General features: G+C 32.6%; 2 protein-coding genes across 5 annotated transcripts in view; one reads left to right on the top strand and one right to left on the bottom strand.

Moving 5' to 3' along the window:
* nw (narrow) overlaps positions 1-8,140 on the bottom strand; it is a 35,901-nt gene extending 27,761 nt beyond the window's left edge. For both annotated transcript variants that reach the window (XM_088277435.1, XM_088277427.1), the window contains exon 1: positions 7,978-8,140. In XM_088277435.1, the coding sequence (XP_088133561.1) occupies positions 7,978-8,032 (55 nt within the window). In that variant the 5' untranslated portion in view covers positions 8,033-8,140. The remainder of the gene's footprint in view (positions 1-7,977) is intronic.
* Positions 1-26,273, top strand: part of LOC148313953 (cytosolic carboxypeptidase 1-like) — a 134,422-nt gene that overhangs the window by 69,701 nt on the left and 38,448 nt on the right. The window lies entirely within an intron of this gene.

Raw genomic sequence — 26,273 nt, 5'->3', positions numbered from 1 at the left:
CAATGACCAATGAATTAGCTATTCGCGTTAAGAAAAAAATACATTTTCTGTTACATTTTTGTTTTACCTTCGGTATATTATCTGCCTTCCGTTAAAAAGTTTTTAGTGATTATAAAACATTTTATATAATTTAGGGAATTCAAAATTATCCCTTTGGTTGAGACCTATTTATTCCCAATGTGGAATATTTATTCAAAATACATATAATATTATGTAGTTTAATATTGTGAATAAATAATGGTCAAAAAACGGCTTACGATTTGTCGTATGCTGGTTTAAGTTATCACTTTATACACGTGTAATATTCACCATTCTACCCATTATTGACAAACACGCTACTCAAATTTTGGAAGTTATATTTATGCTTCAATTGAAACCATCTTCTTACTTCTAATACGTCTTCGGCACTTGTGTTAATAGAGTTTTTTTAATAGCAGAGACCTTCATAAAATGTATGTAAAATTCTTCCCGATTTATTTCACATTCTAAAAGATGTCTGAATATATCATTTTTAGTTTTTATTAAACTTATATTTTGATCAGTTATTTATAACAATATTTTGAGTTCTTCCCGATTTATTTTACATTATTATTAATATATCATTTTTAGTTTAATTGAACTTATATTTTGACCAGTTATTTATTACAATATTTTGAGCGTGTCCACATCTTTGTTCACAATTCTAGGTTTGTCTCCACTTAGGAGTTATGTAAATTGTAAATAATATGACATTCCAAAAGTCCAGTTACGACAGTTAATCAGGAGGGCGACGATATTATTGTGAATTAAATAAATAACCTCATTTGATTTGATAGCATCTTCTTCAAAATACGTCTGGTGTTACATCAAATCTTGCAAAACGTTTATATGAAAAAGCGCACGTCTATTCCTGGCGCGTCAGAGCAAACCAGTCTTGCCTATATCTCGGTTCGTCTTGGAGGTATGTTGGTTCCGCTGGACTTAGTTAATGCCGGCGCTAAAAATAGCCCTTCGAGGCGAGGGCTATCGTGGCTACAGGGTACCGGCTACAGCATACAGCCTCCCAGAGGAGATCAACACACACTACCAACATCCTGTCAAACTAACAATACACTAATACTGTCTGCAACTCTGTAATACGGTTGTCTGCAAATCCTGAAATAAATCATTGCTAAAAGGTGCAAAACGTATTTTCTATGGTATATATTTTTAATTTCATTATGTTTTAGTCATTTTAGATCTTACAACCCTATCTTTATCTGATCAGTATTAAGTATCTAGCATATCTCTTTTAATCCTGCTGACTTTGATCGATCATTGAACTTTTCGATACATGATTTCCCCACGAAAGAAGCTACATTTTATAGGGTCCAAGATAGATTTTCTTTGTTATAGGTGTCTGTCTTAATTTAAGATACTATTGTTTTTTATACGAAAGAAGATGGAAGTCTGAGCATAGGGCTTACGGCCTGGTATTTGGTTAGCTTTAAGTATTTTTTTAATATACTTGTGTAACGTTCACCATTCTGGCCATTTTTTAATATTTATATTGCATTAATTTTGGATGTTGCATATATGCAATGGTTTCGGATTCCTTTCACATGCGACTAGTTATTCAATAGATTTGGAAGTTTGGTTGATAGTGGCACTATAAGTTGAAAATTTGATTATAGTGTACTCCAAATTGTAAATTTTCTTTTCTTGATTCTCTATTGTTCTAACTTTTAATCATCTGTATTTATATACGTATACCTATTTCTCAGCTTGATTTTTAGTATGAACTATGGTTATTTATATTTCCTATCTTTGCGGCATTCACATATGTCAGTTTTTTTTTAAAACTTATTAGTTAAAAATTTTTAGCTTGGCCTCGGAAAATCCATAGTTTTCTCATGGGCAATTATATGTCGCACACTTAAGCGTAGTAAAGCCATGTAATTTATCGATATTCACAGAAGCTGATGAACCAAAGTACAAAGTTCACATATAAGCATTTAAATAATCGTTCATTCTACCATATTTATGTTGTACCATTTTCAAAATTGTTCACTTATCCTTCCAGTAAAAACATTTATCAAAATTTACATAACCATTAATTGCTAAAAAGCCCGCCTGTAAAATAGTACGTATTATGAATCATTTTATGGTACTTATTTTATGCAATTATTATAGATATATGAAAAGTAAAAATACAGCATTAATATTTTTATGAATCCTGATGTAACAATAGACGATTAAGATTTTCTTATTGATAGTCAAATGGATATTTTTAATTACTGCGAAAAATGCAATAAAACTTTTTTTAATGAGTAACTTTTAACGCCGCTTGAGAAAATGTTTTGGTCTACAAAGTCTTTTTCATAAGCCTGTCTTTCTCAAAATTTATTTTACACATTCGCTATGCGTGGTTCTAGCCAACGTTGTTTTTTTTTATTTATTTATTAATATAAATAAATCAATACATCATTATGCGCTACGTTTCAATCCGTCTCATTTCAGCAGTCAATTCGCTGGAACATCTCTGCATACCGGTGTCTGAGTTACATCCACTCATTCCTCTGAATAATCTCTCTCATCCCACTCGATTCCCGGCTGGCGCCAGCCTCCTAAGGAGTGGCATTGTGTAGAAATGACTTGAGCTGCCTCCCCGGAGCCGACTGATTGCCGCACGGGCTCTTGGCCCATTGTTGTTGCACCAGGCCGTATCCAGCATAATCCAACGCCAGATAACGAAGGGTGAAATGTGAGACGGCCATGCAAAGGCGGGAAAGTTAATTGAACGTGACCGCGATTGTGAGATCTGCCGACTTTGGAATTCCGTTCGTTCATTGTCAATTTGCCCGTGTTTCATGCACAATGCGTCCAAACACTCTAATCCATGGATTTCCAAACTTATTTGACTCGACGGCCCTTTTTCAACGGCAATGTTTCTCATCGGCTATCTTTGGAAAACTGTATCTCTATTTACGATAATAGTAAATATTTAGCAAATCTCTTATTTATTTATTCTTTATATTCACTAGTATATTCATTTTATTCATTGTGTCGGCATTCACTTTGTGGTAAGACATGATGAAATTTTAAATGAAAAACACTTGTTTTTTTACCACTTCAGTATATTCATTCATGTAACATGTGTATTTATATAATTTCGCTTATAAAGTTTGGAAATAAAATAATCGTCCGTTAATTCGAAGTGAATTCATAAAGATATTGAATTGAATTAATGAAAAAATACACACATTTATAAACAGAAAATTATGAAAAGTATATTTTGTAACTTTGGAATACTCATCTAAGTAACTATATGTAGAAAAGTGTCAAAGCGGCTATTTTAATATGTCCTTAAATGCATTATATTTCATGTAAAAAATATTTGCACTAAATATAATGTAAAATGCTCAAACGTTATTTTTTCACGTTATATTATAAACGTTATATTTTCGTTTTCAACAATCTTTTTTTGCCCATTTGAGTCCTCACATTGCCCAACATATCCTTCCGAAGCCAGAATTGCCTATCAAGATTTCCCCATCGCCCACAGGTGGGCGATATTGCCCAGTTTGGGAACCATTCTCTGATTATGCAAACATTAAAGTATGCAACTGTAAAAATATTACGTCGTAAATCAAAATTACTCTATTACTTTTTCATTCTCAAAAATTTGGAAAACGACCTGCATTTACATACAATAGAAATCGGCTCCAGAGATTTTTGCATCGCGTACATTTTTATCTCAATTACAAACGTCTGTGAATCGTTCATAATTTTTCTGTATCTCATTTGAATACAATAGCTTTTTGTTTATGATTAACCGCGAAGAATATCTTTACGCTGTCAGATCTCGCGAACCTTACTAAACCTATCTCACGAGATAACAATCTCCTTAGCCATTAATAGTATCCCCATGCGAGTTTTTACATGATAATATAATCTAGGGTCACGATAGTCCAAAGGTACCTGTCGGTTCGAGATCCTCATAGTAGCGACTGTATCGCGTTACGTTTTTTTTTACTCTCATAAAGGAATCGAACGTGGTGTCTGTAAAGCCGGTGCTGGCTATTCAATAATAGAGGCACAGAGTAAAAATTCTTTGGTATCAAATGGTATCGATATGCGGTGTGGTTTCTTAGAACTTACATTGTTTCTCGGTGCCGCTCTTCGTGCCAGGTTAACAGACTGACAAATTGCGGCGCGTGGACCGCTCTCTGCAGAGCAAGTCCGGGGGAATAGAACATCTTCGATGCGATGTACATAATTACGCAACCGGCGGGTAACGAACCCCCGCATGAAAATGGAATCACCTTAGCATGGAACTATTAGGTACGAACATCGCTTACATGTGTATCTTGCTTATTGTACCGTCCGGCCTCGCGTGTGTATTATGGACACTCGAAACCATCAATTGAATTCGTTTACCTCGTGATGAACGACAAAAAATTTCCAACAACTTCGTTGTGCCGAATTAATTTTATTCTCATTACCATTCTATCGTAAAAAAAATATACGAACTAATGGTTTTCATTGATTGATTCAGCAGTGACATTGTGGTGATATCTATCCATTTTTAATTTAAGATTTACTTTGTATACGAGTAAATGTACCACTATTTTTCAAAATCTATTGTGGCACGTGTTTCAGTGAATAACGCATTTTTTTAAACTATGTAAAACGTGTTTGAAAATGATGAGAAAGGCATCGAAACACATGTCACAATAGATTTTCAGAATTAATGGTATTCATCAAGTAAATCTTAAATTAATAATATACCCATGAATAAAATATTTAAATCTTCATTCGCGTATTATTTGATTCATTATTGATTCTTTAATACATTTACAATTGACTTTTCTCCAGCTAAATATTTGTATTTTAATTCAAATATATACACATTTATTTTTATTTTATACTATTTTCGTGAGCCCAATGGCTCATTATAAAATTACATATCAAATTATAGTAGAGTGGGTTCGAACTCACAAACTCTGAATCAAGAGTTCGCGACACTAACCACGGGACCACAACCTTTCAGATTTCCTTTCAGAACTATCTTTCAGATTAATCAAAAATCTTCAAATGCGTTTTACGTGACAAATGAAGTATCAAAAGAGTATTTGGCTTTCTAACGATCTTTTTCCTCACAATCCGCGTGACTTTAGTATTTTTCTTTATTTTTAAAAACAAAATACATCACGAAAATTGGATTCATTGCAAATAAACATTTATGTATGAAAAATAAAAACAAAACTTGATGTGAAAAGATTTGTTGTGTAACACCAAAATTATTTTTGAACTACCTACCAAAAGATACTGTATACATCTTCTTATCTCTGCATATAAATGCATCTTGGAGCCTATTGGATACAAAGGTGACGTGAAAGTGCTCGTCACATAGTCCGCGCTATTGTGTCTGTTTGTATATCTATACAGGGTCATCGAAAAATATGCCAACTTTAAAAAAAATATAGCACCGAAACCTTTATGTTAAATGGATAATCGCGTCGCCGAACGCTAGCTGGTGAACGTAAGTTTCGTTTAGTTGATAGGGATTTTCATCACTACCTGTGCGAAGTACGCGGTGCATTGATCGCAATTTTCCCAACAGCTGGATTGGTAGAGGTGCCCCCATTGCCTGGCCTCCAAGAAGCCTGCCCCTTCCCCTTTGGATATCTTTTTCTGGGGGTACATTAAAAACATTGTGTATGCAGAAAAAAATGGGATTTGGATCACCTGTGGAAGCGAATTTCTACCACTATCTTGTCATTTTACTCCTTAAATGATTGCATATACGTGGTAAGAAATCGACTACGGGCTAGACATTTGTAGAGCGACGAACGGTGCATACATCAAAACATACTATGATACGAAGAAAAAAGACCTTTTTCGCACATTTTAAGATCAAAACCATTGAATTTCCTTTAACAGTTTTTTATACTGTTATTTTAAAGGTTGGCATTATTTTTCGATGACCCTGTATATCTACACTTTGGTAATACTTCGCGTCTGCATTATGATGTTTTAAGCTGTCATTTCGAGAAAGTGATGGACGGTGTGTTTGATAATTGGTATTCCTAGTGGAGAGAGCCTATCCGGGAAGGAAGATGGAACGCCATTAGAAATGCAAAGAACATCGCGAGCCGGATGGTGCTCGTGACCCTGTATCGCGTAGTGACCACACTGTGGTGCATATGTGGCCTTCGCGCGGTTCTCGTGTGATCACTTTAGGCACTACCAAATTATTATTATTAAATCCTACCATATAATGGCTAACTCATAAGGGAGGTTGCCTGACCAAAACGTTTTTGTTCATGCAGAAGGAAACGTCCTTAACGCGACTTGTTTACTTACAAATCGTTTTACCTGTCCTGAGGCATTTTTATTATACGATATAATATATATATTTGTATATACATATAAGTAATAAAGTACATGTTCTATTTGAAACTATTTCAACACAGAACATATGTGATCGTCAATTTAATTAATTATTTTACCCGTTCTGAGACGCTTTATTTTTTTCTTCAATAAATACTTACGTATATGTTCATAATAAGATAAACGTTTACTTTGAAACCAGTTATCTTTTTTTATATAATGTATTTATATTAAATATAATTCATTAGTTTTACCCGTCCTGTGTTTTTTTTTTACTCTACAATATAACATAATAAGAAGATACACTTTACAGAAGATGTTTACTTTAAACTTTTTTTATATTTGGTATAATCATATAATATTTCAATTCAATTTACTATTTTACCCGTCTTTAGGCTTTTTTTCTCTAATGTAATATTAACATATGTTTATGTACATAAACAGTATACGTTTATATATTTATTCAAAAAAATAACATAGAAAGCTCGTGTGATCAAACAGCGTATTTCCTTAGTACCATACGTAGAAATAAGAGTGCAATTAAGTTTAGCGCCTACATTTAGCGCCACTTGATGAATATCAGGATATATGGCATATGCGCTTTCTTGCAAACAAAAGATTATAAAGAAAAAAATATAAGTGAAATTATAATAAAAGTCTCATTGACTGTTGAAATTTTGCAAATAACATCGTGCTATTTACTATTATGCATTCCATTCATTTTTCTTGCGCTTTTTACCTCGAAACGAAGTGTATTCTTGGACTTTATTTACGTAAGCTTTTTATAATGTAAACTTTTCGCCATGACTTTCAACTCGGCTACTCAACTAAATTTCCACGGAGAAATACCTTTATAGCATTAGAATTTCTATCGTAAAATTATAATTAGGCTTTTTCAACACAAGGCGTCCTTAGCTGCTTTTTACTATGGGTTTTCAAGAAAAACAGGACCAAACAGCGTACGAATGAATTACGTATTTCTGATGGTTTTCGCTATTTATTGACTAAATTTGTATTTAAATGTGTTTTTTTCACAAAAATAATAGTATTAGTCGTTATTTTTCTAGCTTACTATAAAAGTTGTTTGCGGAGCTTTTTGTATCCAGCAAGTGCATGATTGCAGGTTTTTTGTGTTTGCTTTCTATCGAGCGCTACATACTTCGCGACTCGGGGACAAGGAGATAGCAAACGACAGTGTTATTCGGTGAAGATATTATTGTGGATTCTTTTCAAGTGCCATTCACCTCGTCACATTTTAGGCAATCACCAACACCACTTGTACATGCTCGGGCACAATGCTTCGGGCCACCGTACGGTATGCGTTCATCTGTTCAGTCACTTGAATAAACACTTTTCAGAAAATTACAACCGTTAGCAGTGTTTGAAGAAATTTCAAACAAGTCGCCCATTGCATTGCAAGCTTTTATTCGTAGAAATTATCATTTCGTATATCATTCTTTTATATGCTTTTTTTAATGCGTTGTTTTTAAAATCCTGCAATCAATCATCTTTTAAAAGACATGTTGGTCGATTTTCACTGTTTGCTGAAAATGTATTAGGAGCGCAGAATCGCGCGCTGGTGGAATTGGCCGTGGACCAAGGTGACGAAGGGTGTGAACTAACCTGCAACGGCAGCGGCCAGGGCGAGCACCACACACGACAGCAGGGAGACTCTCATCTTGACTGGCTACCGAACTCGGGGAGAACAGAAGAGACGAGGAACTGATTGATCAAATCAAATAACAGCGGTTAGGTCGTGTTGCGCGCGCGGCGATCTTCGGAGTACACGCGACCCGGCGCATGCGCTGACCCTTTTATACCCTCTCCCGACCCTCCCGCCGAGTCCCGCCCCGCCGCCCTCCCCCGCAGTCCTCCCGAGCCGAGAGCCGCGGATTAGAAAAAAACCGACGCAGATATCTCAAAATGCATCGTGATAGAGGTACAATCGGAGCCTCGCATGCAAAACACTATTCTCTTGTTTTTTGAGTATGTATTCCAATATCTACTTCATGTAAAATATGATTTTTTTCAGTTCATATGATAATTCAACTAACAACTCGTGATGCCTTTGATGACTTTTGCCTTTGTGATAATTTCTAGAGATTTTATATAATGTATGAAAAATGCTCACATCTCTTATATCTCAAAATCCCTAAGAATTAGTAAAGGGTGTTTTATTCATAGATTTCTGTATAAACGAGTAAATATAAATATAAGTTTAAAATATTTTAAGCATCTCCGAATACTTGTTATAAACCTGGATTTTCTCCGTTTAGGAGTTATTTTTTCCGTGTGTAAAGTGATCACTTAACCAGCCTATGATAGGTCATACGCCCTGCAAATACCCAAGCATCCACATTCTCCTTCATCTATATTGAGATGTCAAAATTTATATACTCGTATATTTGATTTATACTTATCTTTAAGCGTACATTCTCGTTTTCAGAAAATCTCGAAAACTCTAAGGATCATAATTTAAAAAAAATATGAATTAACTATGATTTTCTGACTTTATGAATTCACACTAGATCCTCAAAATGTCTGCAAAGCTCCTTTGAGGATCGCATATTCCCGTCATCCCTTAATTGAAAATTAAATTGAAACTTTCAACATCTCCGCGGCAGAGGGCGGCGTGCGGCGTGCGAGCCACACACCGCATCTCGTACGCCGCGGTACGAAGGTGCACCTAATCCCCTGGCTTCCCCGTGTAATGCACAATCAATTCCAGAGAAGGATACAATGACTTGGGATCCCGAGATAAATCATCCGCGAGTCGTACGTATGGCGGGAAATGAATAATGGAAGGGCTAGAGAAAAAGGAGGAATGTATGCAAAACGTTCTGCCGCACGGCATTGTGCCCCGACAACATAACATATCCTCTGCGCTGACTCAACAACTACATAGGACTTGCACTTTCATATCGGAATTTTCATATTTTCACTACAATTTTCTTGATTATTTTCATAACTGAAAAAACACAAATTTAAGTAGATCTATTGATATCTCGACAAAGATGAAGAATAATGCGGAAATCTGGATATTTAGTTAGTACCTATTGAGAAGTAGCATGTGAAAGAAAGTGTCAATTGAAACATAAATATAACTTCCTAAATTCGATTAGTGTAGTTGTCAATCATGGGTAGAATAATGAATGTTACTCGTGTATGTATAACAGGTCTCAAGCCCTGTAAATACCCAGTCTTCCATATTCTTCATAAATAATTCCTATGTGGAGCAGCCAACCCAGGATTCGTGAATAAAAATTTGAACACAGTCAAAATATTATGGGTATACTGTCTGATGTTACCTGTCAATTAACCATTTTTCAATGTAGGTAGGTACTTAATTCAACCATTTATACTTTTTTTATAATTTAATTAATAAAAATACGTTAAAGTGAATTTTTACATTTATCGCTGCGTTAATGTTTCACTTAACACTAGACCAAATTAAGCGAGACAATTTTTCATATAGTTTTTTTTTTTTATATTCGTCTTTCGTTCCGTATACATCTGATTTTTTTTTAAATCCCATGACTGCTGAAACATTTATGTTCCACAGCTTTACTTATTTTACTTCATATTTCTTATTTTTCTATTTTATTTCACTTTAACTGTATTTTTATTTAAATTGTTTGACGTGAATCTTATGTGAATTACATGTCTTATTTTACCAGTAAATCAGTTATTGATACAACCCACCAAATATTTTTATTCAGCAAACTGTCATGTTGCATGTACATTTAGAAGTAAATATATTCATTTTTCTTAATATGGTTTAATATTTTTTTTTTAAAGCATGTATTTAAAATAATATTTTTATGAAGCCGCGTCATGACCTTTCCGGTAAACGTCTATGCTCTTGTGTTGGCCATCTGAGCAAGACCAAGCAAGCCAACGTGACATGCTTGACGTAAAAATAATTGAACGCTTTTTACAATAGAGTAGTCATAGCAAGCACTAGGCGCCTGTCTGCTTTGCTATTTTCGCAAGCGTTGTGCAAAAATCCCGACTATTTATATTACCACGTTCAAACGGGCATAATAATAGTTTGGCCCTTCCCGTGTAGGGTTTGAATAATAAGCGGAAAAGGTGGATAGCGCTTGATACACCCTGGGTGGTTCAATCTTGGCGGAGGAAGTTTGTAATTCTTAGTCTGGAGGATTTTTTTGCCATTCTGTCTTCCGTCATTTCAGTATTCTAAATACGCATTATGTAGCAGTCATCTTCGAACGATGTTATTCAACGGGAAGAAATCCCGACGGAAAGGTCTTGGTTGTTGTGTTCGCTCATGTTGCCTCTCTATGTATCGTGTATCTTGGAATTCACTGGTTTCTACAGTTAAAACAAACCCATTTTTCTTTTGTTTTCAAATTCTGAAACCTGAATTTTGTTCACACGCTGGAATTTGCAATAAGTTCATTCAACTTAATTGGTGAATTAAAAATATTCCAGTTTTTTTTAAATTATTTATTGCGTAATTTGGATGGATTGGTTGCTGGGCAGCAACGCGTTAGTTGACTAATTAACTCGACGTTGCCTTGGAGTAAATAAGGAGGATGGGACGCTATATGGACAAATACCTGTAAATGTAGTATTGGAATGAAATATTCGCTAAATTTGGCTACCATTAACAGGTATTTATAATACCTTAACTGCTTGTTTAGAATTTATTGAAATTGTTATAATTTATTGGCAATTCAAGTTTCATCTATCGTTAAGTTCCCGAACATTCCGTCATTAATATTATCATTTCGTCCTACTTTAGCTTAGGTGACGCAGTTTTGCTTGACTGAAAATCATTTAATGAATCCCGCTAAAAAGTAAATATTTTCTTTCATTCTTCATCAAACGCAAGAAATTTTGTACCTGACAATTTTTATAATTAATTAATTTTAGTATGATTGAACAAAAACTTGCAATATATATATATATATATATATATATATATATATATATATATATATATATATATATATATATATATATATTATATATATATATATATATATATATATATATATATATATATATATATATATATACATATATATATATATATATATATATATATATATATATATATATATATATATATATATATATATATATATATATATATATATATATATACATATATATATATATATATATATATATATATATATATATATATACATATATATATATATACATATATATATATATATATATATATATATATATATATATATATATATATATATATATATATATATATATATATATATATATACATATATATATATATATATATATATATATATATATATATATATATATATATATATATATATATATATATAAAAATATATAAATATATATTTATATATATATATATATATATATATAAAAATATATAAATATATATTTATATATATATATATATATATATATATATATATATATATATATATATATATATATATATATATATATATATATATATATATATATATATTCAATTTGATAAAGGAACACCGCCAAACGAAGGCTGGCAAGCCCGAAGGGCCTATGTTACGATATGGACGCGGAATGGTGGCCTTAGGCGATGGAAGATGAAATCCGTAAGGGTCTAGAATCCAATAACAATCACATTCAATCGAAATAGCACTAAATCACTGCACTGTGCAATTTGCAGCCATTCATTTACCATTATTGCAAGGAGCTTTAGAGTTCGGTATGATTCCTTAGCGTATTATGCGAGATTACCGCAGCCCTTATCCAATACGTTTATATAACATTATGTAAATCAAACACGGTTCTAGGTATTTCTATTTTTTACTCAGATTAATAACCTCTCTGAGGAGAAATAACCTTCGTAATATATCTTAAAGTTTTCCTCTCATTCACTAGTAATCATAAACACGTAGAATACTACTTCAAGGGTGCTGCGCTCCAATATTACGTTTTTATTTTTCGATAAAAAAGTAGTAAAAGTTATGTCGAAGGTCAACTTTACTTCGAATACAGCATCAGATTGCCTAGTCGAATTTGCCGCATCTGACTGGGGTTCCTTGTGGCCGCACAGCCATCGAACGCACTATTAGCAGATATTATATGGGGCGAATGTAGTTGGAAATAGAAGCGGAGGAAATAAACAGAGTGGGCGTGTATTTTATTCTCTCTGCATACCCCTGTAAAGAAGCGGCGTGATGGTTAATTAGTTAGTTTTTATGTGTAGGTATATCCTTTGTTGTAAGTGTATGGGTAATATCTACATTTTCAAATAATTATCCTTTTTTACGTTATTACATAACGAAAATAAAAAAAAATAAAAATAACCTTTAAAACTCATTGCCACTCGATGGTGTATAGGGCACTGCATCGTATCAAAGCATTGTTGTTTTGATATATTTTTGTTTACATACTTTTTATTCAGCTTTCAGAATTTTTTTGTTTTCAATAATTTTTATCATTATATTATTTCTGTTTGCATTTTACAGTGTGTATATCCACATACAACGAAAAACACGTGATATTAAAATAAAATCATTTTCTTTTTAATAACATTTGATTTTTTTTTTATTTTGCCGTTCCTCTTCTCAACATGCGTAGGTAGCAAAAATATCTTATTAATTATTGTATTATTTGTACTTGCGTATTTCTACATGAATGTATGTATATATGTAGATAATACCATAACCACACGTTACGCACGCTTGGCGCCTAACAATCTTACAAATTGCGGGGACTGATTCAATTATATTATCGGAACTTCATATTCATACTGTGCTATCTATTATGTAAGAAGGTACTCGCTTCTTTAGTGCAATCAGAAGAAGAAAAAATATTTCTTTTATTGCAATCGTCATCTAACGGTTGATAACCATTCGAGATAATTACGGAGAGCTTTATATAAAGTTATGGTGGGCTACGAACCTGACTGGTAAATGGTAATCACCTATTCTCACGGGCGTTATTATATATTCCTATTAGTGATGATTTTGTTTGTAATCATGTTTTAAGTTTCATTCGTGCCCTTTCTTTCATTTCAGCTTCTCGAGATAAATACACAAATTGGGACTTGGAATGTGAAAGATGCCAAGTGCCGAAATATGCAATACATTTTTAATGAAAAAAATGTTTCTTGCTCGTTGATATTGCATGCTTAAAAGTAAAATATCGGAATTCAAAGTCGGTCTGATTGCTATTTACTATCTTGTAACGATCTACGATTAAAATGATGTTACAAGACGAATTGACAGTGTCATAGTAGAAGGCGATACAAGATACGTTACAAGATGAATAACAGTAAACTAACCGATTTTCAATTAGTTCATTTTTAATCGTGAGATATAATAAATGCCAAGAGAAATTTACACTGTTTAATATTATTTTAATACGCGATTTTGCACCCTAGGGATGATATATCAATATTAAAAGTGCCTCTAATGGAGATATTTATAGTTTTTTATATGAAACATGATGGAATTCTGAGCATCCTAGCGCTTACGACCTGGCGTTTATCTTGCCCAATTGCCACTTTATACACACGTGTAACGGTCACCATTATTTTTTTATATCACTAATACACATAATAATTTACAATTAATTGAAACATAGCACCTGTCCTATTTCCAATGTACGATAAATAAAAAGTTAAATAAATTTTATTGTAATTATTCAGTGAAATACAATAGGAATTTAAAAAATACATCTCTAACTGCACTTTAATTTATTTTGTGGAAAGACTACAAAACTATACTTCACAGCCGATAATAAAATACATACGTTTATATCAATCATTAATATATTGCCTTTTTTCATGACTTTTTGTTGCATACTACAAAGACAAGTTTGATTTGTATCCACTAACGCATTTCTTTTTTATTTAATCCATTTGTCTATTTTCTCGTGTCAGCCATATTTTCAGATCAGATCAATATTTTTTCGGTATATTAATTGAATGAAATCCAACAAAAATAAATAAGTTCTGCAATTTATTTCTTTAATAATAATAAATCTTTTTTTTCGTGTGAAAATTCTCAAAAAAATTATGGCTCAAAACAAAAAGCATTTAAAATTTGCATTTATTGTTTCGAGTCTTTAATGGTATTTAAAGGCATTGTTGTTGTATGAATCTTTTCAAAAAATATTCTTTACCACAAAATAATGGTCATTCATCTTTTTTATTACAATCATTCATAAACTTCGTTTTCATTCATATTCACTTTTAGCAAAAAATAGGCATATATGTAGGTACCTACATGGACATTGCGAATGTCTCTTTTAGTCAATTAATCTTCTTGATACTAAATCTAAGATTGGTATTTTCGACTTGAACTTAATCGTGTTTTTTTTTATATTTATTAGTTGCCTTAGAAAAGTCTCCTTGCCTATTATATACAAGGATTTATAGCATATTTATTTTGTAAATCTTAAAAATGAAAGTGGATGTGTTTAGTTCATAATAAAGGAATAAGGTTGATCCCTAGAAACAATACAAAATATACAACAATACAATAGACACAATGGATTCAATATCTTATATCAATGAAGGTTTGTCACATAGCTCATTTATTTGTCTTATTCGTCTTGTCATATTTTACTAAATAAGACACCGCTGAATCCGATAGATCTTTATGTCCCATTGCCTCATCAATTTTTGTCAACTGAATACCTTCTTTTGCACTTGTGTTTCCAAATCAATACCTTCTTTTTAAAAATTGGACATACCTATACAACCAACAACATCGAAATACAATTATCAAATGATGCATTTTTCTGTTTCTTTGCATTTGAATATGATTATACGAATATTCTTATGTGACCCTAAAACTGCTTCTCTGAAATTCATGTACCTACGTACATATTTATAATAGCCACCATGTTATGTCATATTCAACTCTTAAATAATAGTTGTAAAAAACGTTCTTCATAATAGTTGTTTTTTCGCGATTAGAGTGAATTCATCTTTTTATTACTTTTTATGAGCATAAAATCCCTGATTATGAAGTTTTTACTTTCATTACAAGAAAGTGCAGGTATTTAATAAAATTGAGCAGTAAAAACTTGTTCCGCCGTAAAAATTAAAACCTTTCATTTTTTATGTTTGTATTTCGTTTTTTTAGATAAATACACATCAGGTCTATCAAGATTTTTTTTATATATCAACATAGATGAAAAAATTATTGAAATAAGAAAATGGGTAATATAATATAATAATTAGTCTAGGTATTCAACTACACCAGTGGTCGGCAAACTTATAAGCCAAAGAACTTATTTGCCAAAAACTATTTAGCAAAAAACTTATTAGCTAAAGGGCAAATGCACATTACAAGATAAAATTAAGTTGGTTTAAAGAAAGTTAAGTTGCTATTTAACGTATGCAGGGCCTTTAGCAGAGGCTCTCCTTTAAAAAATAAATGTTTTATAATAATGGTTTATATATTTTTTTAAATATCCGTCTGGATGTTGTGTTTAATTTTCATAGTACTCTTTCCATATGCAATTTATCCTTCACGAGAATAATACAAACGATATTCACATAAATCTCTCACTCCTTTCAAGAACGTCATAAATCAAAAAACATGATTTTTCAGCAGAACGTTTTTAAAGTTTAAAAATATAATACAATGTATTAAAAATAAATATCAAGCCACTTATTGAACTTTTTACTGTGCAACAGATCTTTTTAGGTAAAACCTGAAGGTTTTTTCTCCATTTCAAAAATTTTAGTATATTTAAAAAAATTTATTAAACAATACCTTTTCCTCAAAATGCAAAAACAACACTTTCTGCCCTGTATCGGGTAAATATTAAGTTGAAAATATGCCGCTTTTGGTGGGATATAGTACATTTTCTGGGCATTCTGAAAACATGCACAACTTAAAATTGTCAATTTTTTATTTATGAAGTTCTTGAAAGGAGTGAGCGATATGAAAAAGATTTCTTCTTCTTCTTTTTCCATGTTCGCTCCCTAGGTGGAGCATATGGCCAACACGAGTCGTCTCCAAGTCACTCTGTCACGCGCCATCTCCTTGGCTTCCTCCCAGGTCAGTCCGGCGTCTCGAAGTTCCGCTGAGTATAGTCGGTGAATGGTCGTCAGCGGCCTTCCGGGGCGCCGGAATCCTCGGGGTTGGAAGAAGAGACATGAGGGGTTGATGCCCTCAGGTGGCATTCTAAGAACATGTCCCAACCATGTCCACCTTCTTCTCTTCAGGACTTCCAGTATGAGGGGCTGTTGAGTTCTTCTCCTCACATCGTCATTCCTGACGAAGTCATACCACTTTATACCCAGTATTCGCCTCAGGCATCTATTTTCAAAACTTGCTAGTTTCTTGCTTTGAGCTTTGGTGAGGTGCCACGACTCACATCCGTACAGCAACACTGTTAGGATGCAGGCGTTAAAGAGACGACACTTGGTTTTTGTCGAGTAAAGCAGTGAGTCCCAGACATTGCGCATTTTATTGAATATAGCTCCTGCCATTCCGAGCCGTACATTCAGTTCCTTCTGGACACTACCATCCTCCACCATGAGTGTTCCAAGGTATCTGAAGGTGTCGACTCGAACGAGCGCTCGTCCCTCACAAGTAAGATGTTGATCTCGGTCCGGACAGGCTGAGTTGCACATGACATTAGTCTTTTTGGCGTTCACTCTTAGGCCTAACCGAGCGGAGTTTATTTGGAGGGAGTCAATTATATCTTGCAGGGCTCCGATCGATGTATCTATTAGAACTGCATCGTCCGCATATTCTAAATGGCATAATTTCTGAGCAGGACTCACTGCAATTCCTCGATCCGGTGGGATTGACATTCGTAGGATGAAGTCAAACATGATGATGAAGAGAAATGGGGCTAGTACACAGCCTTGCTTCACCCCAGTAGAGACCTCAAATGGTTCACTGCACACATCATCTATTCTAACGCAGCATTCGCTGTTAGTGTGAAGCGCCCTGATAATGGCTACAATTTTGACAGGAACTCCATATGCTTCTATGATATTCCAAAGAGAAGACCTATGCGGGCTGTCGAATGTATTTTTCGACGATTTAAAACAGCAACAAAAATACTTGGTGTCAATACAATCGCTTAAACAAGAACACGCCCAAAGGATCAGATATTCTCTTATTATACCCTTGTTTATGTCGTGATAAAAGACAATTAAAAATACCCATGGATAACTATTGTATGTACGGTCTTTGAATATATTTACCGTCTTCATTTTATACATTTTCAACGTCTTAATTATTTTTACGATTTTAAAAACGATTAAGATAATCGTTATAAATGAAATTCAGTCATATTTATATCTCATTCCTGTATGCAATTAATTATTTTGTTACGTTATCGTTTATCGGAAAATTTATATGCGCATATTTTTGTAAGATAAAATTTATTACTTTTTATTTGTATAATTATAAAGTAACTATAATTTAAACCAGAAAATTTATCGTGTTTTTCGTGAATGGAGGAGATTTTTCATAAGTTTGTTTATAATAAGCGTTTATTTAAAGCTTAGTCAATCCAATTTCATGAACAGAATCGGCATATAATTTGTAAATTCTTCTTAGTTGTTCTTGGTAAACAGTTAAAATTCTGTTACTCGAGTTTTTTTGTACTCAACGTAAAGAAGTTTTCACAGCCCATGCCCTAACGTACCTACGTTTTATTTATCCTAATACTTTTAATAATAATATGAATAATGTAACAAATATCAAAACATTTAGACAAATTGTCGCATATTTTTCAGTAGTACCGATGTTTTATCTTAAGTACTTAAAATAAAAAATAAATAATATATCAAATAATAATTATAATAAATATGGATAATTTATAAAGCGCCATTTTTATAAAATACTACCTTAAGGGCGCTTCAAATATTAAACCATTTTTTAAAAATTACCACATATTTTTTTTAACTTCCAGGAATAATATGATGATAAAAATAACACTTCTTAAAGACCACTTTTCGGTTTAATAATGTTTTTTCATCTGTTTATGAATACATATGTAGTTCTCGAAATTAGTCGTGTTTACATTTATAAACCCTAAAGAAATCCTATACAATTGATTAATTTTTATATTTAAATTTTAAGTATTTACGTAAGTTTTTGGTTAGTTTTTTAATAATGTTTTTTTTCCATAAAATATAATTCATTACATGTACCATCGGTCAATCTGCATAATTTAAATGATACGCCATTAATAATTCGTAAAAATGTTTATAATTTGTATAGTCAAAGAATTATCTGAAAAAATCTGAATATTATGCATCGGCTAATGCGGTATAAATATGACCGTAATATTTATACAACAATATAAAAAAATTGAAGAATACCGGTGTAAAATTATGTATTGTGCTCGGTGATTGTGAAATTTCATACCTAAATCGAAATTCGTCACCGAAAGCTCATCATACATATTATTGATTTATTTATCTTTGCAATTTGTTACAGTGGCAATGATCCGGTCACTTTGCAAATGTAACGGTAGGATTTGAAATATTCATTCTGATAACCGCTACAATTCGATATTATCGGTGATTTGCGATCAGTTTTTCCAATTTTTTTTTTACGGTATTTAAACGAACGTTCTTAGTGATATTGCAATTTTAATCCGGGCCTTAATAAATATTAACCATAGCAGTATATTTTTTAATTGTGTATTATCTGTTTATGTAAAAACTGTAAAATCAACTTCCACTCACTGCTCGGCTGTCCAAACTCAAAACACAGTAAGGGACATTTTTTTTGTAGTAAGTTTTTTTTGCATTTTTGGACTAAGTAGATTCTACTTAGTCCAAAAATGCAAATAAAACGTTCTACAAAAAATATGTCCCTTACTGTGTTTTAATTTCGGACAGCCGTGCTGTAACACCCATTTTTTTCTGAAAAATTCCATAAAAGTTTTTTTTTCGCAATAGGTTAATTGCGCTATGTAAATTTTTTCGTACAAGTAAAATATAAATCTTCCTTTATTTGAAATCTCAAATCTTCTAAGGGTGATTGCTTTGAATTTTGACACAACATTGCATTCGAATACACGCGTGTTTTTTATTGTACCTTTGACGGATGTTTTTACCTGTGACATGTTTTTTTACTTTATCAATGGCAGCGCCATCTGTTAAATGTAACAACAACACGTGCAATACTCAACATTACTTATGGAGGACAGCGTGCTTCTTGACAGCTGCTGTCACTTAGCGTTTTAGATGTTTTCGATAGCATTGCTGTTTCATAGATTTTATAATATTTTTATTGCTTCACAAGTATTGCGAAATGGAACATACTAGAATTAAATGCTTCCTACTCTCTTTCATATCCATTTAAACATACTGAGCCACAGCAACGCCTAGCCTGATACAGCTCGTATCGTCAATAAAATCACGAATAATTTGTAAATTGTTTTCTGTTTTTTGCTTTGTTCTAAGAACGGTCATAATGCCGTCTGTGCATCAGTGAATTATGCCTGATTTAAAAAAAATAAAGATATTATGTAACTATGTATTTTTCTGTATTCATCTTATCTGTTAAAGCTTCGATATATACAAACTATTGATCAAGGGTACGAAGTCTTCAGTTTGTCTGACGCAGATGTACTAGCATGCTTTCGAATGGTAAACGACGATTCACATGTTTGTATTAAGTTGTCCATAAACTGTCTGCTTAGTTTTCCATTAAAGTTTACTGACTTAGAATGAGCAGTGGTCAAATGATCGCAATAACATTGAACGATTAAAAGCTTTTACTTGAACTCTGATTTTCTTCAAATTTTCATGCATTTAATAATAATATGTATTTACGTAGAATAATTTTTTTACATGATTATTGAAAACAACCATTTTTTTCTTTTTAACATGCATTTAAAGTACAATTTTAACATCCAAGTATTTATAAATTTCAACACTTCTTTTAAAAACTTTTTGCGAGACGTACCCGTCTCTTCATCAGGACTATCACTATACCAGCATGCAAACAATACTACACGTAACTATCATACCACTATTAACATGCTTACAACAACTCAAGATATTGATCACATGCGTTTTTATCGGATCCGAGGACTAACATGCACTAAAGGCCGATAGTAATAATAATAAATTTTGATAATTTATATATCGCCATTTTCGTAAAATACTACCTCAAGGTCGCTTACTGCGATGTCTAACATGTACGTCTTGACACCAGTGGAATAAAATCTCGGTGACTGGTTATATACTAAAAAAAAATAAAATTTTATAAAGGTAAAAATAACTAACCACTAAGAAAAATGTTATAAATATAAAAAAATATTAACCTCCTAGCTTTTCAATAAACCAATGTATCGTTCCCAGAGCTTTTTGTTGATATTTTCAAGGGGGAACTTGCCAAAATCTAATGCATTAAGCGATCGACCTCAAGAGGGGCCAGACGTCTCTCCACGCACATTTTTTTCTAGAATATACATTGGAATTAGATTTTTTTACAGTAAATCTTTTTAACTCCTTTCCTTCCGATAACTGTTTTCTTTTCAAAACCACATATTTATTCCAAAGAAAAATTGAGTTTTCAATACAAAAATGGTGTTTAAGCAAAAATTTCGACTACGTTTTAACGTTAACGTTACTCGGATTTAAAGAAAATTAAGTTTCGATTTATCATATAGCATGTCATTTAAATAATACCAATAAGTGAGACTGAACGCTCAACGAACTACACGATGCGCTAACATTGAATACTCGTGCCAAATTTACGAGTCCCCTGGTACATTCATATATTTTGTTAGATTGTGTTATTCTATTGAAAATTGAAGTTACCGCTGCAAGTCGTTAAACGTCCCTTTTATGTCATAAGTGATGACGCGCGCTATAACCGGCCATAAGCAGGCACGCTTACCCTCAGGATAACGAGATCATGCCACCAATGTTATGACAACGCAATCTCCCGATGCGTAGTGCGCAATAGGCATGGTGTTATACTTACCTGATACCTAGATGCAAGGCTATAGAGAAAATAACCCAACAATTAGTTAACTGGTCGTATATAGAATCTGAAAAATAAAATGTTATTTGAGGCTCCCGCTCCTATATAATATATCGCTCACTCCTTTTAACAACGTCATATATAAAAAAAAATCGCCAATTTTCAGTTGTGCATGTTTTCGGAATGTCCAGAAAATATTCTATATCCCAGCAAAAGCGGCATATTTTTAACTTAATATTTACCCGCTACAGGGCAGAAAGTGTTGTTTTTGCATTTTGAAGAAAAGGTATTGTTTAATTATTTTTTTAAATATACTAAATATTATTATAATGGAGAAAAAACCTTCAGGTTTTACCTAAAAAGATCTGTTGCACAGTAAAAAGTTCAAAAAATATATTTTTATCACATTTTTATACAACAGTCGTCTGACAAAGAATATCAGTTTTTAAAAAAACTATAGAGATATTTTTTTAAACTATAGACTTCCATATTCTTCTTCATCTTTGATGAGATATCAAAAAATAATATAACTCCTGTAATTGGAGATAATCCAGATTTTGTGATAAGTATTTGGACACACTCAAAATGTTGTAAAAAAGACTAAGGTTTCTAATTCTAACTAAATAATAACATTAAATACGCGTAGGTATGAAATTGTTCAAAGAAATTTCAAGATATTATAATTGAAAACATGATGTAATCACCCTGAACTCTGATAACCGGAAAATAATTTAAGACGCCCGTCGACAGTGATATCTGTTCCTCAGAATTCTCCTTACCAATTCCAAAACAACAACAAAAGAAAACGACTGCCTCAGCTAGCTAGCCAGAACATTCGTCCTCCCATGGTTTAGGCGTATGGTTATAAATTACTTTACCAATATGGCTGTACTGTCTTTGAGGTAAGGATGTGATCACTCTCGATACAGCAATAAGATTGCTCTATTGGAGCTTCAAGTAAAGTAGAGATGGGTTTTCGAATTTCAAAGGTAAAGAACAACATTTTATATATCGCTCACTCCTTTCAAGAACGTCATAAATCAAAAAACTATATTTTTCAGGAGAGCGTTTTTAATGTTCAAAAATATAATACAATGTATTAAAAATAAATATCAAGCCACTTACTGAACTTTTTACTGTGCAACAGATCTTTTTAGGTAAAACCTGAAGGTTTTTTCTCCATTTGTAAAATATTTAGTTTATTTAAAAAAATAATTGAACAATACCTTTTCTTCGTAATGCAAAAACAACACTTTCTGCCCTGTAGCGGGTATATATTAAGTTAAAAATATGCCGCTTTTGCTGGGATATAGTACATTTTCTAGGCATTGCGAAAACATGCACAACTGAAAATTGACGATTTTTTATTTATGACGTTCTTGAAAGGAGTGAGCGATATGTCTCTTTCTCAATTTTACAGGATAGTAGATGCAAAAACAAAAATTGTTAATTTTTTTTTTAAATAAACTATTACATTTATGCGGAAGCTCCTGCAAACACACCTATACATAAAAATGTCAGTTGGTCAAAACAATATATATATATCACTGGCAATGTATGCCATTGCCAGGGTACATTATTATATTTTTCTATTTCAGTTTTACTTCGTAAATACCACTAATTTACTTGGCAATTTCCAATCTTGGTATTTGCCAAGTAAAATAAAAATTAAAAATGGATAGATATGTATTACCGCAAAGTGACTGTCGAATCAATTAATGAAATTAGTTTGTTTTACTTTACCTAGCAATTTAATTGAGCATTTTTATTTGTTGATTTATTTATAAGTACTTATTTTATTTATTTTCAATTCTCATTATATTTACTGGCTTTTTTATTTTATTTCCTGTTCTGCTTAAAAGATCAATTATTATAAGGAAAAAGTATATGTTTTTTGATTGCTAAATGTAATATTATAGATTACAAAATATAATTAATAGGAGAGCCAAAAATGAACTATCGACCTTTTTTAATTAACACACACATTCTTTTTTATTATCTGCGTTATAGTTAATTAAAAGTGTATAACCTTATTCGAAAAAATAGTTTTATTTCGTGCAAGGGGTTCGTTAATTATGTATACCAAATATTGCATACTTATTTTTAACTTATTATCATCCTGAACGATATAAAATGATTCGAGTCCATTAATTCAATATCGTGTATGAAAAAATATATGCTGTAATCGATTTACTCCAAGGTCAGATCCGTAATTTTTTACCTTGGGTGGATCTCAAAATTTGATTGATGTTAATGTTGTTTTATAGGACTGGGGTCTTACGTAAGTGTTTGCGATGTAGATCGATGAAATATGTTTGCAAAAAAGTGTTAACTATCAGGTTTTTTTTATATTTTACCATACGATTATTTTTGTTTTTTTTGTTCAGTTGTATGTAGATACATGGCTACATATTATGTGTAATTTAAAGAATCTTCCGATCTCTACTTGTTTTACCGGGTATAATATTAAATAATGAATAAATCATATGAACGTATTTTTTCATGGTAGATTTTTTTTACTTGTGATGTTGTACGTGCAAAATATTAATTATTTTATTTTTTGTTACAATTTGGCTGAATTTCAGCAATAGCACTTTCAATATTATCTTTTACTTGCTCGATTGTTGGATTATTAGCATACACTTGTGACTTATCATAACCCCAAAAAAAGAAATCACAAGATATGGGCGGATAATTGTCTGGACCATTTCGATGGTGAGTCAATTAACTAAATAAAATCGTCCTTGAATAATTCTTAAATTCCTCACAGTATTCACAAATGACCACTGATTTTGATAAAACAATTCAATGAAGCTTGTTCAAACGTGTATCTTTCTATGATTAAATAGCATTACCTACTGAACACAAATGACATAAGAAACTTCAAAAAATAATAAACAGATATGCCATTATAACCCTGCATAACTTTATCATTGCTGTCGAAAACCCCTGTGCTATTTATTTTTCTTGGATCTATCACTATGTTTTTATGTATGACTGTGGAGTGTAGATAGTCCCTTACCATTTAAAATCGTATCACTGCTATTGAAAAACCCTGTGCTATTTATTTTTCTCGGATCTATCACCGTGTTTTGATGAATGATCGCCGAGTGTAGATTGTCCCTTACCATTTGAAATTGTATCATTGCTATTAAAAAACCCTGTGCTGCTTATTTTTCTCGGATTTATCAAATGACCGTCGAGTGTAGGCAGTCCCTTACCATTTAAAATAGTATCACTGCTATTGAAAAACCCCGTGCTATTTATTTTTCTCGGATCTATCACCGTCTTTTGATGAATGACCGCGGAGTGTAGATTGTCCCTTCTGCGGCGAGGCGCCCTGCACTCTGCACCGCGGCTAATGACTGTTCTTACCCACAATGGGAGTAGCCTCGGCTCATTGTTCGCACTCGGGTGCTCGGTACCCGGTGCCCAGCGCCTGGCGAGTACCAGGCCGGCAGGAATGCGAGGAGCTCTCCCGGTCCCACGACCTCCCGGCATCTCTGCCGCCCGTGTCACGGACAGGCGCCCCGCGACCGCCAGCCACCAAATCGCAATAACTAATTGACTTGATAACATAGCAAAATGTGCGTATATTAAAATAAGTGTCAAGTTATGGTCGCGTGGTTAGTATCGTGGACTCTTGAGTCAGAGTTTCTGGGTTCGAACCCACTCTACCACAATTTGATAACTATTTTTAATTGTGAGCCGCTTAGGCTCACGGAAATAATATCAAATTGAAGTATTTTTGTAAATAATAAAAAGAGAAAATTTTTCTTTAAAAAATACATGGACACTGTAATTACACTTTGTGTGCCAGTGCCCTGTAAATGTACTAGACCTTGGGGCCTGCTATTTTGCTTAAGGGGGTACTCGCAAACACACAATTAACACTTTCTTGGAATTTGTTTTTCTTAAAATATACATGTATTTAAAAAATGTTTTTTATCATTTTTATTGAACTCTTTACCTTTCAATTACTCTTTTTTTTCAAAACCATATATTTATTTTGAATAAAAACTTACTTTTTAATACATAAAGGTGTTTCAAGCAAAAAATTCTATTACGTTAAATGTCACCTGTGTTTAGCGAACATAAGGTTGTGGGCTATCGAATATCCCACGTAAGTGCTAACAATAAACACCTTACACTTTCGCAAAAATAATGTGTAAAGCTTCTAGACTCGACGGAGAAGTATCGAAGAAATAGTCCCAAATAAATCCACCGTAACGTGAAAAACCGGAGACTAGATGAACACGTTAGAATACGTGAGCGGCTACCTGGCACTGATGACAAAAACACGCGCTTATACGTGAGCGGACCACAAAGTGTTAAAATTAGCGAATCAATAATTGAGTAGTGTTCCTGTGTATTATATCCGCTAACCGGAGATCCGAGGTCCAATGTACGATTCCTCATTCAGACAAATTTCTATTTTTTTAATTTTCCAAAATTCGCTCACCGTTAAAAAGGACACAAAAATATGTTATACGCCTCAATGCAACACATTTAGTATTTATTAATATTTCAATGTATATTTACTTTACAAAGTGAATATTTAGAAAGTTCATAATAGTTAATGTCATATTGGGAAGAGTTATAAAATAATTTTGTAACGTTTTGTATTTTTTTCACTCGGGTCAGGTTACCGCGAGAGTAACATTGACCGTGATGGTTACGTCCTATGTCGGCGCACAGTATACAAAAACGTCTCAATATTTGGCCATAGTCCAAAACATGTTTCACCCGAATTAAGAGTATTTCGACTTATTTATAAAGAAATTGAGCCTGCAAAATTTTATTTTATTTGTAGCAAATAAGATGGTGTTGAACCGAAATACTTGCATGCTAAATTTAAATATGAATGTAATTAGTTCCTTTTCTTATTTTTTTGTCACAATATTACCAATTGTATGTTGGAAAATAAGAATTACAGGCATACAAATAACAACGAAGAATAATAAAAATATGTTA

Source organism: Brachycentrus maculatus, unplaced genomic scaffold (genome assembly GCF_059751285.1).
Source record: "Brachycentrus maculatus isolate JH-2025_06_01 unplaced genomic scaffold, ASM5975128v1 h1tg000004l, whole genome shotgun sequence".
Lineage (NCBI taxonomy): Eukaryota > Metazoa > Arthropoda > Insecta > Trichoptera > Brachycentridae > Brachycentrus > Brachycentrus maculatus.
The sequence above is the reverse complement of the archived record's forward strand: the minus strand, read 5'-3'. Positions and strand labels throughout refer to the sequence as shown.